This window comes from Pleurodeles waltl, chromosome 7 (genome assembly GCF_031143425.1).
Source record: "Pleurodeles waltl isolate 20211129_DDA chromosome 7, aPleWal1.hap1.20221129, whole genome shotgun sequence".
NCBI lineage: Eukaryota > Metazoa > Chordata > Amphibia > Caudata > Salamandridae > Pleurodeles > Pleurodeles waltl.
The window spans coordinates 764,291,429-764,309,804 of NC_090446.1; the positions used below are offsets into that span (position 1 = coordinate 764,291,429).

Below are 18,376 nucleotides of genomic sequence, written 5' to 3' on the forward strand. Positions count from 1 at the left end.
ACTGAGTTCCTGCTGCCCAGGTCCCCAGTGCCAGATCTCGTTCCCTAAAACTGTGCAATTGTTCAGTGTAGGAAAGCATGCTTTTTGGCATGGTTAGCCGCCCCCCCCCCACCCCACACACACTTTTTGCCTGGTATCTGATGTAATTTCGACTGAAAATGCACTGGGTTCCTGTTAACCAGGTCCCCAGTGCCAGTTCTTTCCTGTAAAACCGCAGTCATTTCTCCAATTGCCAAGCTCTGTAGCTACCAATGTAAGACCCTAGTAACTGGTACCACTGGTACTTAGGGCCTGGGTAAAGAAGGTCCCTATAGGCTGTAGCACGAATTGTGCCACCCTAAAGGACCCCTCACCAAGCAGTTTGGTGAGGGGTCCGAGGGTGGCATAATTCATGCTGCAGCCCTCAGACACTTTCCTTAGTACCCCAGGTCCTAGGTGGCAGGGTTATCATTTACTAGGGACTTGCAGTGGTAGCTAAAGAGTTTGCCAATTCTGCAAAACAACTGTTCAGTTTTGAGAAAAGATATCTGGCACTGGTTAGAAAGGACCCAATGCACTAGCAGTCAAAATCACATCAGAAATCACACAAAAAGTGGGAGGGTGAGAATGTCAAAGAAGGCACTTTCCTACATTACCCCCTCCCAAACGACAGAGGACGAAACTGACTTCTTAGGATAGTCTTCATCTTCTGAGTGGAAGAACCTGGAAAGGCCATCTGCATTGGCATGGTCAGTCTCAGGTCTGTGTTCCACTGTAAAGTTCATTCCCTGTAGGGAGATGGACCACCATAACAGTTTGGGGGTTTCACCTTTCATTAGCTGTCGTAGAGGCTTGCGGTCAATTTGAAGTAGGAGGTGAGAACCAAACAAGTATGGTCTCGCCTTCTTCAGGGACCAAACCACAGCAAAGGCTTCCCTCTCAATGGCACTCCAGTGCTACGCTCTGGAAAGTAACCTTCTGCTAATGACAACAGGTTGGTGATCATCATTGATTTGGGACAGGACTACTCTAATCCCATATTCAGAGGCATCTGTCTGCACAATTAAATTCTTAGCGTAATCTGGAGCTTTTAGAACAGGTGCTGAGCTCATTGTTTCCTTCAGGGTGTCAAAGGCCTTTTGACAGCTGACTGCCCAATTCACTTTATTTGGCATTTTCTAAGTGGTTAGTTCTGTGAGAAGGGCCACAATGGTGCCATATCCTTTCACAAACCTCCTATAGTACCTAGTTAAGCCAAGGAATGCCCTGACTAGAGTGTGGGTTGTTGGAGAAACCTTGTCCAGAATTGTCTGAATATTGGCTTGCAGTGGTGAAGCCCACATATACAACCTGGCCCTGCCCTATCTGGCACTTGCTTGCCTTGATAGAGAGGCCTGTCTTTTACAGAGCCTCAAGGACTTTATCAAGGTTTATCAGGTGATCCTGCCAGGTAGAGCTAAAGAAAGCAATAAAATCAAGATATGCTGCATTAAAGTCTTCTAACCCAGCAAGGACTTTGTTTACCAACCGTTGGAAGGTGGCAGGGGCATTCTTCCAACCAAAGGGCAGAACAGTGAACTGATAATGCCCATCAGGAGTGGAGAATGCAGACTTCTTTTGCTCCAGGGGTTAGACCTATATAGCAGTAGCCTGATGTGAGATCAAAAGTACTGAGATATTTGGCTGCCCGTCGCCTGTCAATAAGTTTATCAGCCCTAGGAACTGGGTGGCCATCTGTTTTGGTCACAGCATTGAGGCCGATATAGTACACACAAAACCTCATTTCTTTCTTCCAACCTGTGAATGAGGTTTGGGGACTAAAAAACTGGGCTGGCCCAGGGGCTCTCAGAGTGCTCAATGACTCGCAATCCCAGCATCTTCCTGACCTCAGTTTTGATGCACTCTCTTCGCGACGTGATCAGACTCTGTCTATAAATTTTATTTCTGATAGGGAAGCGGTCTCCAGTGTCCACTTCATGGGAACACCATGTAATCTGATCAGAGGTCAAAGAGAAGAGCTCAGCATACTGATGCAAGACTTGCTTGCAGTCAGTTTGCTGTTGGTCAGTAAGGGTGCCTAAGACGACCACTCCAACTGAGCCATCTGCTGGAGCAGAGATCAGGGAGAGGTTCACTCTTAGCTACCTATCCCACGTCAGTGACCATAAGCATGGTAATTTCAGCTCTGTTATTAAAGGGTTTCAGGTGGTTTACATGGACAATCCTTTTAGAGTTCTTGCAAAAGCCAAAGTCTACCAAGTAGGTGACTCCCCCTTTCCTTTCTAAGTTGGGGTAGGATCCACTTCATTTGTTGTGGAGGGCTCTAGGAGCCACAGGCTCCAAACTCCACCCCTTCTGCACTGGCTGGAACTCCACCAGTGCAGACTTCAGGTCATATCAGAGATTCTGGAGCTCCTGGTTGGCCTCTGTTTCTGGACTCCTTTTTTTATGTACTCAGCCATTCTAGAGCAAAGACCAAGTACATAGTCAACTATGTCTTGTGTTTGCTCTCTGAGAGGTCTCTCCCATTCCCCCCTTTACAAGACAAAGTGTCCCCTCACAGGATGTCCAAACAAAAGTTCAAAGAGGAAAAACCCTATTCCCTTCTGTGGCCCTTCCCAGTAAGAGAAGAGCAGGCATGGAAGTAAGACATCCCATCTCCTTCTGAGTTTTTCAGGGAGTCCACCAAGCATGCCTTTGAATATCTTGTTAAATCTATCAACAAGACAATTGTACTGGGGATGATATGTAGTAGTGAACTTATAGGACACACCACATTCAGCCCAAATGTGCTTCAGGTAACCAGACAAGAAGTTGGTACCTCTGTCTGACGCCGCCTTCTTTGGAAAGCCCAATGAAGGGCATAGCTATTGCAGGGGCAGTAGTAGTCCTCAGAGGAATTGCTTCAGGGTACTTGGTTGCATGATCCACTGCAACCAGTATAAATCTGTTCCCTGATGCTGTTAGAGCGTCAAAGGGACCAACTATGTCAACCCCTACCATCTCTAAGGGAACCCCAACCACTGAATGTGTAATTAAGAGGGCCTTTGGGTGGCCATCTGTCTTGCCACTGGCTTTACACAGGAGTTACAATCACCTTCACCTTCTGAGACATGCCTGGTCAGTAGATGTGGTTTACCACCCTAACTCCGTGTTTTGCCTGGCCAAGATGCCTAGCTGGGGGATATCATGGGACAAAGTGAGAAGAAACTCTCTAAACTGCTGAGGCACTACCACTCTCCTAGTGCCACCAGGTACGGGGTCTCTGGTCTCAGTGTAAAGGAGTCCCTCCTCCCAATAGGTCCTGTGGGAGCCACTGATACCTTCCTTTTCGTTGTCAGCAGCTTGCTGTCTCATGCCTTCAAGAGTGGGGCAGGTTTTGTGTCCCTGGCACAGATCTTCCCTAGAAGGTCCCCCTGGTCTGAAGAGCTCTGCTGTGTAAGGCCCAAGCTCCTGAGGCTCAGTTCCCTCTGGGGCTATCAGGTTTTCTCCCTGAGGAGAGGGAACCTGTTCTGTGATCTGTTTTGAAGCTGGTCCCTCAATCTTCCTGTCCTTTCTCTTGGTAGGTTGGGCCATTATTCCAGAGTCCAACTCTACTTTTTCCCCTTGGCCTTGCCCTGTCCTCTAGTTTTTACACATACCCATTCAGGGATACCCAGCATAGCTGCGTGGGTCTATCTTTCTACCTCTGCCCATGCTGAGGACTCCAGATCATTACCTAGCAGACATTGCACAGGGGATACCACCACCCTCTCAACCCTTCCCCATTCGGAGGATACCATCACCATGGGATGTACCTTAGCCTGATTATCAGCGTTGAGGACTGTGTATGTCTCACCAGTCAGATACTGGTCCGAAGACACTAGTTGCTCAGTCACCATGGTGACACTGGCACCAGTGTCTCTCAGTGCTTCAACTTGACTCCCATTAATATGAGGCTGTTTTCTGTATCTCTCCAGAATAATGTGCCAGACAGCAAGGACAGCTGCTCCCACTCCACCCTCAAAGACTAAAGTTGCCTCAGCAGGCTCACTGACATGGTCAGAGCCTACCTGGAACCCTATCTGGAGACACCACAATATTTACTGCACAATATTTACTGCAGGTGCACTAGAGGCATCTTTTTTGTGGGAAAAGGTCTGGTCTTCAGATTGTGTCCAAGAGCCTTGCAATCATGACATCAACCCTTTTTGGAATTCCAGTTTTTCCGTTTGTACCCACCCTTGGACTGTGACGAGTCTCAGGGCCCACCCTCTTGTGCAGGTTTTTGGGGGCCTTTTAAAGACTCTCTACTTTTATCCTTGTTTTGGTTACCCTCTTTCCCTTGTGGGAGATTTTTGGCCTTGTTTGTGTGCCCCCCACCCCACCGGTGTAAGTTTTAGTCACCCTTGTTTTGACCTAGTAGTGTGCCTTCTTCCAACACTTGAGGAGAAAGCAGACCTACGTCTTCCGGAACTGGTGTAACTTTTCCTGCACACAATTACTCAACAGATGCGGTTTCATTGCAAAATTGTAAAGCCCCTCATAATCATGCACATTGTTACCTTATAACCAGCCATCTAGTGTTTTTACTGAGAAGTCCACAAAATAAACCCATTACGGACTCTGGATTTTTCGAATCTCCCTGTATTTAATTCTGTACTCCTCAGGAGTAAGCTCAAAACCCTCAATCATGGTATCCGTCAAGAGGTCATAGGACCTTGCATCTGCCTCATTCAGTGTCTGGAGTCTATACCTGCATTTTCCTGATAACAGGTCCCACAGAGGAGAGCCCCCAATGCTGTTTATCACGTTTTCTGGCTATACAGGCCCTCTCATATGCTGTGAACCATCTGGTGATGTTATCACCTTCCTCACATTTGGGGACAATCTCTTAGGGGATTTTAGGGTGAAAGTGCTCTACTCTGTCCCTAGTTATAAAATTGCTGCCACTATCCATCAGTGGTAACCCCATTTCTCCTCTTTCTTTTTATATTGCCAGAATTCCAGGGCAAGTCTCCAAGTTAATCTTTCTAAGAAAATCTTCTATTCAGAGAGCTTTTCTCTGGACCTTGCGGACCCTAACCCACTCTCACTAGAGGGAGGTGTCCTAGACACTCGGAGTACAGATTCCTCTCTTACAAGGAGTAGAGGGTCCCTTTCTTCCTCCTCATTTGAATTGTCTTGATCCAGATTTACAGGATCAGTGGCCTCATCAGAAGGATGGGCCCGCTCATGCTCTGCCAATACTTCCTGGAGCTTTGCACTGATAGGGTTTAAGCCGGTTTTTATTTTGGACCCCTTACAGAGAGCCCTTAACTGCTTATGAGAAAGCTTAAAGGTAAGGGGTGAAGTTAGGCTCCACCACACTGTCCCTCTGAGGTACTCATTATTTCACTAAAGTTGGGAACCTTTTGATCTAGAGAAAAATCCGAATAGGTTTTTGCAGTCTTAACTACATTTTACAACTTTTACTGTTAAGCTACAGGGACCTAACCTAGGTCCAAACAGTACTTTTAAGAATTTAGAAAAATATCCAATTCAACAAATGCAATTTAACTAAAGGCAATTTTTGAATTTACTCATGTAGCCACTTACTGACCAAGTTTTATCAGCAAATGCAGAGTCGCAGACCCCACCACTGTTCCACCAATGTAGGAAGCTGGCTCTGATTTACTGCACTATATACAGAGCCAGCTTCCTACAACCTGCAAAACTGCATTCCAAGGCAGGGGGTTTCAAATAAGTCAAATAAGTCCACCGCCCTTGGTATGCAGATCTAGCTTCCCTCAAAGGAGAGGATGCCAAACCCCCGCCCCCAGGGCCCATTCGGCACCTGGACAGATGGGAAAACTAGTAGTCAGGGAGGCATGCCCACCTCTCAGGTCAGTCCCACCCCTAACGTGAGCTGCCTGATGTGGTCATAAACAGGGCGTAATGACCCCAGGAGTAAGTAGCCCACTGGCTACTACCCTACACTCCCGTAAATGCCCCATAACCCAGTATTTAGGGGACCCCCCCTGGCACCAGGAAAGCAGATTCCTGCTGACCTACCAAGAATGAGGACACCCAAGAGTCATGAAAACAAAGACGAAGAGGAAGAAGCAACTGACTTAGCACCAGCCCTGCCGGCCTGTCAGCTGTTACCGCTGAATCGCACCAAAGTTGTCTTGTCCGGCAAGCTGTAGTGCCTCCAAAAGCCTGGGAGGACTGCCTGCCCACTGTGGACTCACCAACGCCACCTCCAGCCTCTATCTGCAGGCCCCCTTAACTGTGAGTGCTCCAGTGAGAGAAACCAGACACCTCAAGATACCTCTGCACCCGTCACCCCTGGCTTGTGAAGAAAAGGACCTTAGGCGTCCCCACATTCCCATGCAATGTGAGAGCTGAGCCCACTTACTGGATAAGCCCAACTGGCCTCCCAGTCTAAACCTACAGCCTCCTTTGAACCGGACAAATCCCCATAGACAAACATTGGGCACCCGACACTGAAAAGCACCTCTGCACCCGGCCATCCCTGTGCTACCCGAGGTGACCTGTCGGCGCTGTCATGTACCTTGCCCCATACTTACCCTAAGTCCAGGAAATTGGTCCCTTACGTTGCTGTACTGTCATTGCCGCCTCTGAAAAACGCGGTCAACATTTAAAACCTGAAAGTATTTCTGTTGCAAAACGTACTTACCTGATCGTATGGATTCTGGTTCCTAAATGTATGTAAAGATACTTGTTATTTTTGTAAATTGGTGTGGATCTTCTTATTGAGCTGTGTGTCTCATTTACTGACTGAGTGCCTATGGTAAATGTCTAACACTCCTCTTTGATAAACCCAAAGGTGCTCGGTCACACTGCCCCTAAAAGACCACCTTGAGATTGCTAGAGCAAGCCCTGTCCAAAAGTAAGGGAACCCCTGGACTCTCTACAGTATACCTCATTTTGGTATACCATATAAAGAGCCAGCTTCCTACACTCTTTCCTTGTGCTTATTTGGTGCTGGCTCGGTAGAGGAAGGCCTGGAAGGCCTTGTAGGACAATCTCATTTTCCAAGGAAAATGTCCAGGAGGAGGCAGTGGAGGTGGTTTCATTGTGATTTTAAATGTGACTGGGTGGATGAACAGGTGCTTTTGTCTTGGCTCCAGTTCCTGTTGGAGGTTCTCCAAGATCAGGGCCTTCACATCCTCGTCTCAAGGCATTGATGGAAATCTCAAGTTAGGTTTTTTCATTGGCTTTTGTGTCAAAGAAGGTTTTTGTGAAGACTTGGTCTTGGGCATCAGCGCAACTACAGCCTTTAGTGCAGGTTTTAGGTGAGGCCAAAGGTGTTGGGTGCCCTTGGAGGAGGTCTGGTTGATGGGGTCAACACACTTTGCTGGAGTCTTGCTTGGCTCCGAACATTGCTATCACTATAGCTCAGACCCAGAAGGCGGCGGGGTCCACTGGCTTGCCTAGTCTCGGTGTCCGTGCTTGGGGCTCGACATCTAACTCCCTAAAGAGCAGTGCTCTGCCTCGGAATGAGACTTTCTGCGATTCCCCAGCTTAGTGATGTGGGCCACAGGGGCTGATGGTAAATTCATGGCCAAAGGACTGAACTTCATGTGCATGCTGGTGCTCGGCACCAGGTCAGAGTTCCCCCATCTGTTGGTCACCAGAATGGCTCAACAATACCTTCTCTCAAATCGGTGATAGCTTCATGGGTGGAACCCCAGGTGGGCCAGTCTCTTCTTGCTGTTCATTGCCAAAGGGATCCTCTTTACTGCAGATGCCCGGGTTGTCTGAGATGTACTGATGATGCCTCCTACAGTGTGTCCAACGTTATCCCTGCAATATCATAGGGTTGTCTTCTTCGATTGATGGACAGAGTGCACACCTTGTGGATATTTTGAGTGGCACCGAGGGCAGTTCTGGAAGGGTGTCCATTGCATCACCCATGCCGCATTCTCTGGTAAACAAGGATTGAAGGTGGATCTCTACCCATGAGGGGCGCAAGGACCTTGATGCCAAAGGGCAACTGTCCTTGGTGCTTCTGAGGGTGCTCGTATCATTGGGAAGATGAAGAGCGTGGAGCTCAGTTGAATCATACACAAAGAGAAGGGAAGGTTACCCAACTGTCCCTATGAACAACATTTTGCAAATAGTGCGATGTCACAGTGCACGTTTCAACCAAGGTTTCTAGAACAAAACAAAAAAATAAGTCTAGGGGGCAGGGCTTGCCCACAGAGCAAATGGCCAACGTTTGAGCTGCTCTGCTATCAGCTGCTCGTATTTTGGGGGAAAACTATATTATTTGCTGTGATGCTGATGGAAACAAATTGAGAAGCTACCCAGTGAATACAAAGAATGATGCTGGTGCTCAACCTGGACTTTCGTACGGGGCTGTAACATGATTGTAAGGAAATGCCTCCTTGGCATGGTTGCCCCCTGACTTTTTGCCTTTGCTGATGCTATGTTTACAATTGAAAGTGTGCTGAGGCCTGCTAACCAGGCCCCAGCACCAGTGTTCTTTCCCTAACCTGTACTTTTGTATCCACAATTGGCAGACCCTGGCATCCAGATAAGTCCCTTGTAACTGGTACTTCTAGTACCAAGGGCCCTGATGCCAAGGAAGGTCTCTAAGGGCTGCAGCATGTATTATGCCACCCTGGAGACCCCTCACTCAGCACAGACACACTGCTTGCCAGCTTGTGTGTGCTAGTGAGAACAAAACGAGTAAGTCGACATGGCACTCCCCTCAGGGTGCCATGCCAGCCTCTCACTGCCTATGCAAGTATAGGTCAGTCACCCCTCTAGCAGGCCTTACAGCCCTAAGGCAGGGTGCACTATACCATAGGTGAGGGTACCAGTGCATGAGCATGGTACCCCTACAGTGTCTAAACAAAACCTTAGACATTGTAAGTGCAGGGTAGCCATACGAGTATATGGTCTGGGAGTCTGTCAAACACGAACTCCACAGCACCATAATGGCTACACTGAAAACTGGGAAATTTGGTATCAAACTTCTCAGCACAATAAATGCACACTGATGCCAGTGTACATTTTATTGCAAAATACACCCCAGAGGGCACCTTAGAGGTGCCCCCTGAAACTTAACCGACTGTCTGTGTAGGCTGACTAGTTCCAGCAGCCTGCCACACTAGAGACATGTTGCTGGCCCCATGGGGAGAGTGCCTTTGTCACTCTGAGGCCAGTAACAAAGCCTGCACTGGGTGGAGATGCTAACACCTCCCCCAGGCAGGAGCTGTAACACCTGGCGGTGAGCCTCAAAGGCTCACCCCTTTGTCACAGCCCAGCAGGGCACTCCAGCTTAGTGGAGTTGCCCGCCCCCTCCGGCCACGGCCCCCACTTTTGGCGGCAAGGCTGGAGGGAACAAAGAAAGCAACAAGGAGGAGTCACTGGCCAGTCAGGACAGCCCCTAAGGTGTCCTGAGCTGAAGTGACTCTAACTTTTAGAAATCCTCCATCTTGCAGATGGAGGATTCCCCCAATAGGGTTAGGATTGTGACCCCCTCCCCTTGGGAGGAGGCACAAAGAGGGTGTACCCACTCTCAGGGCTAGTAGCCATTGGCTACTAACCCCCCAGACCTAAACACGCCCTTAAATTTAGTATTTAAGGGCTACCCTGAACCCTAGAAAATTAGATTCCTGCAACTACAAGAAGAAGGACTGCCTAGCTGAAAACCCCTGCAGAGGAAGACCAGAAGACAACAACTGCCTTGGCTCCAGAAACTCACCGGCCTGTCTCCTGCCTTCCAAAGAACTCTGCTCCAGCGACGCCTTCCAAGGGACCAGCGACCTCTGACTCCTCTGAGGACTGCCCTGCTTCGAAAAAGACAAGTAACTCCCGAGGACAGCGGACCTGCTCCAAAAAGACTGCAACTTTGTTTCAAGGAGCAGCTTTAAAGACCCTGCAATCTCCCCGCAAGAAGCGTGAGACTTGCAACACTGCACCCGGCGACCCCGACTCGACTGGTGGAGAACCAACACCTCAGGGAGGACCCCCGGACTACTCTACGACTGTGAGTACCAAAACCTGTCCCCCCTGAGCCCCCACAGCGCCGCCTGCAGAGGGAATCCCGAGGCTTCCCCTGACCGCGACTCTCTGAAACCTAAGTCCCGACGCCTGGAAAAGACCCTGCACCCGCAGCCCCCAGGACCTGAAGGACCGGACTTTCACTGGAGAAGTGACCCCCAGGAGTCCCTCTCCCTTGCCCAAGTAGAGGTTTCCCCGAGGAAGCCCCCCCTTGCCTGCCTGCAGCGCTGAAGAGATCCGTTGATCTCTCATAGACTAACATTGCAAACCCGACGCTTGTTTCTACACTGCACCCGGCCGCCCCCGCGCTGCTGAGGGTGAAATTTCTGTGTGGGCTTGTGTCCCCCCCGGTGCCCTACAAAACCCCCCTGGTCTGCCCTCCGAAGACGCGGGTACTTACCTGCAAGCAGACCGGAACCGGGGCACCCCCTTCTCTCCATTCTAGCCTATGCGTTTTGGGCACCACTTTGAACTCTGCACCCGACCGGCCCTGAGCTGCTGGTGTGGTGACTTTGGGGTTGCTCTGAACCCCCACCGGTGGGCTACCTTGGACCAAGAACTGAACCCTGTAAGTGTCTTACTTACCTGGTAAAACTAACAAAAACTTACCTCCCCCAGGAACTGTGAAAATTGCACTAAGTGTCCACTTTTAAAGTAGCTATTTGTCAATAACTTGAAAAGTATACATGCAATTGAAATGATTCAAAGTTCCTAATGTACTTACCTGCAATACCTTTCAAACAAGATATTACATGTTAAATTTGAACCTGTGGTTCTTAAAATAAACTAAGAAAATATATTTTTCTATAACAAAACCTATTGGCTGGATTTGTCTCTGAGTGTGTGTACCTCATTTATTGTCTAGGTGTATGTACAACAAATGCTTAACACTACTCCTTGGATAAGCCTACTGCTCGACCACACTACCACAAAATAGAGCATTAGTATTATCTATTTTTACCACTATTTTACCTCTAAGGGGAACCCTTGGACTCTGTGCATGCTATTCCTTACTTTGAAATAGCACATACAGAGCCAACTTCCTACAATGATGCAGACGGTGGAGATGGTAGGAGAGTGTATCTCATGGGGTGAGACTGGACCGACTCAATATTAAAGGAGTTACTGGGCACTGTTCGGTTACTTAGGTGCTGATGCTGCCATGTAGTACTGTTAATATGATCAAGCCACTACCTGACCTGCCCTCCACCAGAAACTACCCCACTAGGTCTTAAAACTAGGAGAACAATACTGCTTGTTCTAACAGTAGCAACCTGACTTACTAGAATCTGTTGGATTATCGACCGTGCCATCTTGCCAAGACTAATATGACTTCAGAAACCTCTCTGTGGGCGGCCATGCTTTTGCTGGTTGTAAACACAGAAGGCTGAAGGAATTTGATACACTGACATCAAGAGGAGGCTAACAGACATGTCACCCTTGTTTTTCAATTGACTTACATAGACTTTACATTCCTGAAGAATGCCACTGACATCCACTGGAAACAGGAAAATAATACACCAAAACACCTTTTCCATTAAAGACAATACATTCCCAGGACACTCTAAATGCCCTGCAGCGTCAGTAAGACCAGGGCTGCAGTAGTAAGTGTGGCGGTGCGTCGTGCTGTGTCTCTAGGTCGCGGTGCAGACAGCATCGTTGTTGGTGCTGAAACGCTGCCATCGGAAGGACAAAGGTGGCAGTACGACGCGCAGACGGGGGTTCTGTGACGATGCTGGAGTCGAATTTGCTGGTGTCGGTAGACCGGGACTGCAGTGCGGGACGGGACGGTGCTTTAGGTACCTCAGGATTGGTGTCCTCAGGCCACGGTGAAGGCAGCAGCGTTATTGACGGTGTTGTGGTGGTTTTTCTTCTCTTTCAGCACAAAACACACAGTTCCCTGTGCTGTAGGCAGATGAATCTGAAGTCTTTGATATCCCTGAGACTTCCAACAGGAGGCAAGCTCTACTTGAAGCCCTTGGAGAAACTTCACAAGCAGGATACGCAGCAAAGTTCAGCCTTAATCCTCTTTAAAGCAGAAGCAGCAACTGCAGGCCAATTCAGCAAAACAACACAGCAAAAGGGCATTACTCCTCCCCCAGCTCTTCAGCTCTTTTCCTTAGCAGAGGTTCCTCTTGATCCAGAAGTGTACTAAAAGTCTGGGGTTTTGGATCCACTACTGATACTCATTTCTGCATTTGAAGAAGGCAAACTTCAAAGGAAAGTTTCTGTTGTTCACAAGATCCTACCTTGCCCAGGCCTGGACCCAGACACACTCCAGGGGGTTGGAGAATGCATTGTGTGAGGACAGGTACAGCCATTTCAGGCACAGGTGTCAGCTCCTCCCTCCCCACTCCAGGCCAGGAGTCTCATGAGGATATTCAGGACACTCCCCAGCCCCCTTTGAGTCATTGTCTAGAGGGAATTCCAAAACAGCACAAATGTCAGTCTGACCCAGACATGGATTCCACAGGCAGGATGGGGCACAGAAAGAGCACAGAATGGTTAAGCAAGAAAAATCCCCACTGTCTAAAAGTTGCATTTTCAAACAGACAATCTACAAACCACCACAAGATGTAATTTTAAATCGTGAGTACAGAGCTTCCAAACTCCAAATCTCTATCTGCTCCCAATGGGAAGCTGAACCTAAAAGCTATTTAAAGGTGTAGGAAGCTGACCTAGTGTGTGGTGAATACCTATGGTATTATCACCTTATACGAGGTCCAGGCATTTCCTATTAGTGAGGTGTAGTCACAGGCAACAGGCACCGGAGTCGCAGTGAGGCCCACTCAGCACACCTGGAGAGGAGTCCCACATAACTAGAGCAGCAGGCAGGAGACTGTGCTTTGTATCGGAAGAGAGCTGGAGGCTGGGGATACACGGAGCCTGAAGATCCCTTGGAAAAAGAGTCAACAAGCTGTGGTAGCTGCAAGAGTTGCAGGGGTGCACAGGAGTACCATCCTCCAAGGCGAAGCAAAGACTCACCACCTCCCATGTTGGACAGCTGGTAGAGGGTACCAAGGGGACCAGTCCGGACTACCACCTGTGTTGCAGGTTTCACGCAGAGTTGTAGGAGAGAGGATTCACGTGGCCTGTCATTGTTGAAGTTGATGCCTGCGGATGCAGGGGAGTGACCCCTTCACTCCAAGGGAGATTACTTCTTGGGGCAGACTAATGACTTGCCGCCCTCAGTGGAAGCACAGGCGGGGGAATATTGCAGTTGCTGGAAGGAGCCGGAGAAACATTGATGCAGGGCGAAGTCGTCACTGGAGCTGCAGATTGTAGGTTCCTGTGAAGTCCAGTTGCAGTTCCAGTGGACAGAAGTGGAAGTAAACGTTGCAGAGGAGTCCTGGAGGAATCTTGCATGTCGAATCCGAGGACCCCCCCAAGAGGCAGACCCTAAATAGCCCTAAAGAGGGAACTAGTCACCTAGCAGGGTGGCCACCTATCAGGAGGGGGCTGTGACATCACCTGCCTAACCTGGCCAGTCAGATGCTCCCAGGGGCATCTCCCCACCATGGATTCAAGACGGCAGAATCAAGTGGCCATCTGGAGGAGCTCTGGGCATCACCCCTGGGGTGATAATGGACAGGGGAGTGGTTACTCATCTTTCCATTGTCCAGTTTCATGCCAGTGCAGGGACCTGGGTCCCTGTACTGGTGCAAGCCGGTTAATGCAAGGAGGGCACTAAATGTGCCCTTCAAAGCATACCAGTGGCTTGGGGAGGCTACCCCTCCCAAGCCATGTAACACCTATTTTCAAAGGCGAGGGTGTTGCCTCCCTCTCCCAAAGGAAATCCTTTGTACTGCCTTCCTGGGCGTGAGCTGGTCAAGCAGCAGTGGGGCAGAAACCTGTCTGTAGGATGCATGCGGGCTGCCCGGGAAAACCTTGCAGACTGGTATGGGCAAAGCTGGGAATCCTCTAAGGAGCCCCCAGAGTGCATGGAATCATACAACAAATACTGGCAATGTTACTGGGGTATGATTCCGACATGTCTGATACCAAACATGCTCGGGTTCGGAGTTACCATTATGCAGCTGGACATAGGTAGTGACCTATGTCCAGTACACGGGTAAAAGGGCTTCCCTGCATTCACGAAGTCCCAAAAAATGGAGCTGGAGTTCGTGGGGGCACCTCTGTTCATGCATGGGTGCCCTCACACATAGGTACTTGCACCCTGCCCTCTGGACTAGGAGGGCCTGCCATAAGGGTGACTTATGGTGACCTGGAGCAGTGACCTATAATGAAAGGGTGCATGCACCTTTTCACGCAGGCTGCAATGGCACATTTTACATGGGCACCCATGGGTGGCATAATACATGCTACAGCCCATAGGGAACCCCTGGTGCCCCAGTGCCCTGGGTACCCCAGTACCATATACCAGGGACTTATAAGGAGGCACCAGTATGCCAAACGTGGGATGTCTGTGGTCCAAGCAACCGCATTTAAAGGGAGAGAGCACAGTCGCTGGGGTCCTGGTTAGCAGGATCCCAGTGCCAACAGTCAAAACGTACTAGCAACTGGCAAAAAGTGGGGGTAACCATTCCAAAAAGAGGGTACTTTCTCACACCCACGTCCCAGAGACTTGTGAAACCTGAGACAACTTGTTGGTTTGGTCGGAATTGACTCCCAGTCCATGCCTACAGTCTCTTTCTGCAGGCCCCTTCTATTGCGACCGGTGACGGAATGCAGACAGTCCAAGAGACCTCTTCACCCAGGTGCCCCAGAGCAAACAGAAAAGAGCTACTGGTGTCCCTAGTTCCCAAGCATTACAAAACCTGGATCCTCTTGGTGGTTCACCTGGAATGGACCCTCTGTTCCCCCTGCAGCATCTATGTGACCGGACCAATCCCCACTGACTTACAAAGGGTAGCCAACGCTGAACTGCACCACTGCATCCAGTCGCCCCAGTGTCCCCTGAGGTGACCTGCTGGTGTGGCCTAGGACCCTACCACACACTAAGTCCAGAAGATTGATCCTCTACGTTGCTGTGAAGTAACTGTTTGCTGTGTATGTTTTATCTCCCACAGATTAACACTGCAGGTACAGAAAAACGCACTGTAATCTTTTGCGAACTCTAAAAATCTAGATTGCGAAAAGTTCTGCAATTACAATACAAACGGGGTTTTATGTGTATGCTGTTTAACTTACCACTTCTTGAACAACATCAGAGCAAACAACACTCCTTCCTCCAACAAGCACCTCAATAGGTTTATTTAAGATTCGCCGAGCTAAAGCTTCCATAGCTCTGGGAAAGGTTGCAGAGAACATGACTGTTTGGCGGTCTGGCCTGATATTGTCTACAATTCGCATAACCTGTTGAAAAATATCAGAATCAATTAACACTGCAAAGATACAAATCTTTTTAATATTTCATCCATTAATCACTAGGTTTATTTTTTTATTTTTATCAACTACTGTTTTAATTGTACATTTCCGAGAAGTATTCTTTTCTTAAATTGTTACAATTCTACATGAAAAAAAAAAAAATTCCCCTCACAGAATCTTGAATTGTATACTTAAAATAATTTAAGACTGGAAATGAATCTCCAACCTGCACAATTAGTGCACCAACTTCTTAAATTGGACCATTCCTTTAAAACTAACCTATGACAATACAGACCAAAGTGAAGTGGCCACCTGGATGAAATCCAGCTGCCTCAAATTGAACTCTGACAAGACTGAGGTGCTAGTCTTCAAGAAGAACGACTTGCCATAGGACTCTGCCTGGTGAACCCACAGATCTCACCCCCACACTCTGTTTGCAAGCGAGAAACCTCTGAATTATCATGGACAACTTTCCTGATATGACCACCCAAGTCAATATAGTGGTCTCCTCCTGCTTCAAAAGTGGCTACCAGATTACACAAGAAAAACGATTGCCCAAGTCCTCATCATCAGCAAACTAGACTATGGAAACACCCTGTACACAGAGAATACCAACCAGCTCACAAAAAGACTGTAGACCATCAAAAGCAATGCAGCCAGACTAGTCCATAAATCTTCCATGTTGAGCCCACATCACACTACACGTTAGGGAACTCCCCTGGCTTCAGATACATACACCTGCACACTTTTATCTCCTATTTACTTGAAGGCTGGACACACATCTAGGGTGAACAGCCTGAAGTGAATATAGTCTAAGGAATTCCGTCAAAGGAAGTGGCCATCTAGGGGGCGTACTGATCCAAGGGCAAGTAGCCCAGTGGCTACTACCTTTCAATCACCTTAACACCCCCTAAATTGAGTATTTAGGTGACCCCCTGATACCAGGACCTCAGACCTTTGCTAGACATAAAAGAAGGAGTGGACACAAATCCTGCTGAACCTGAGACCCGAGGAGCACAATGGACTTGGCACCAACCCTGCTAGCCTGTCTGCTGCATCTGACCCTCAAGGAGCAACTGACCTGTCCTGCCACTGCAGCCTAAAAGAAACAGGGAAAGCTGACAGTGCTTCGCAAATCGCCAAGAACAACTCCCTTGGAGCAGAGGAGCTGTTTCCCTGCATCCGTAGGCAACCTAAGAAAGAACTGTGAGAACCAGAACTGCCAAAACCCAACATCGGATTTCACCACTACAACCAAGCGGCCTAGCCCGAGCTGAAGTGGGCCAACGCTGACAACTTGGATCCCAGGACCTCAAGAGACAAAGCCCACCTTGAGTTTGTCCTCTGTGGACTTCCTGATGTTGTCTGCAGCCTCTTTCTACAGAACCCCCCTCTACCACGACTGCCACAGTGAAGGTAGACGTGATTGTCCAAACCACCTCTGCACCCGGACAGAGGAGAATAGGACCACTGGTGTCCCTACATCCCAGAGCAACACAAGAACTGAACCCCCTTGGTGGCTTACCTGGACTGGACTCTTTCGATCCATGCAGCATCTTTGTGAACGGACTGATCCCCACAGACTTACACGTGCACCAGACGATGAACTGCACCCGGCCACCCCAGTGCCGCCCAAGGTGACCTGCTGGTGTGGCCTAGGACCCTGCCCTGTGCTCACCTTAAGTCCAGAAGATTGGTCGTGTAAGTTGCTATGAAGTACCTGTTTGCTGTCTATGTTTTCTCTCCCACAGATTAAAATTGCAGCTACAGAAAAATGCCTTAGGTGTTGACTTTTGAAAACTCTAAAAATTCCTAACGTGAAAAGTACTCATCTGAATCTGGTGATCCTAATATCTAAATTTATCTAAAAGTGTGTGATATTTTTACAAATTGGTTTTGGATTTCTTTATTGAGGGTATGTGTAGGAAGCTGGTTCTCTATATAGTGCACTAAAATGAAGTGCACTGTGCAGAAAGTCCAGTAGATCCCAATTGGTACTGCAGAGGCAAAAGTAGACAGTACTAATGCTCTATTTGTAGTAGTGTGGGCGAGCAGTTAGGCTTATCAGAGGGTACTGTTAGGCATTTGTTGTACTCACAGAGGCAATAAATGACACACTCAAAGAATAAATCCGCAACCAAGTTAGAAAACAATTATTTTTTTGTGTTTCAAACCCATGGACGTCATAATCAGGTAAGCTGACTTTTAACCATAAATACTGTGCAGTTTCAGAAATGATGCAATTTTTAGTGTTCTCTGAATGTTATCCTATGGAGGAAAGCAATGTTCAGCAAACACAGGGTTAACAATGTAAATGTAAATGTAAATTAGCACTTGTATAGCGCACTACTCACCCGTTAGGGTCTCAAGGCGCTGTACTCATACTGCTATGGAACCCCTCCTGGCTTTTCCCTGTGAGGCGCCCACTCCTGAGCACCCCCAGGGTGAAGCCAGGCATCCAAGCGCTGTTGGGGCCGTTGTGGAGATTAAGCAAGCTATTGCCCAGAGTTGCAGAGTGGGACCCATGAATTAGATTAGGCACCGAGGCGAGAATTATCTGGTCAAGGGGAATTGAGCCCAAGACCTGCCGAAGCGGGACTTGAACCCTGGTCTTGAGCCAGATCTCTGCTTCAGGGTCTGCCGCTCTAACCATTGAGCCACACTTCTCCTGACTTACAAAGCCAATATCACGGAGTTAAGGTTATTACTGGGACACTTATCTGAACCACACCAACAGGTCACACCGGGTGACACTGGGGCGGCCGCGTGGAGAGGTGCAGTAAGGTAACGAGTGCCCAATGGGTTCCTATGGGTATTTGGTCCTCGTGAAGACAGGCTGCAGGCTCTGGCTAGGAAGCTCTGCCTCTGTGGTGGCTGAACTGGTCAGGACCAGTCAGTCCAGTCAACACACTAGTAGTTTGAAGGATTTTCAGGGGGCACCTCTAAGGTGCCCTTTGAGTGCATTTTTTAATAAATCCATCACTGGGGTCAGTGAGGGTTTATTATTCTGAGATGTTTGATACCAAACATCCGCGGATTCAGAAAAGCCATCATGTAGCTGGGGAACTTG

The 18,376-nt window shown here is 48.6% G+C and overlaps 1 protein-coding gene across 1 annotated transcript in view; it reads right to left on the reverse strand.

Annotated features, from left to right (window-relative positions):
• DDX46 (DEAD-box helicase 46) overlaps positions 1-18,376 on the reverse strand; it is a 669,293-nt gene that overhangs the window by 325,938 nt on the left and 324,979 nt on the right. The window contains exon 14 of the mRNA XM_069199247.1: positions 15,130-15,294. Coding sequence (XP_069055348.1) covers positions 15,130-15,294 — 165 coding nt within the window. The remainder of the gene's footprint in view (positions 1-15,129; positions 15,295-18,376) is intronic.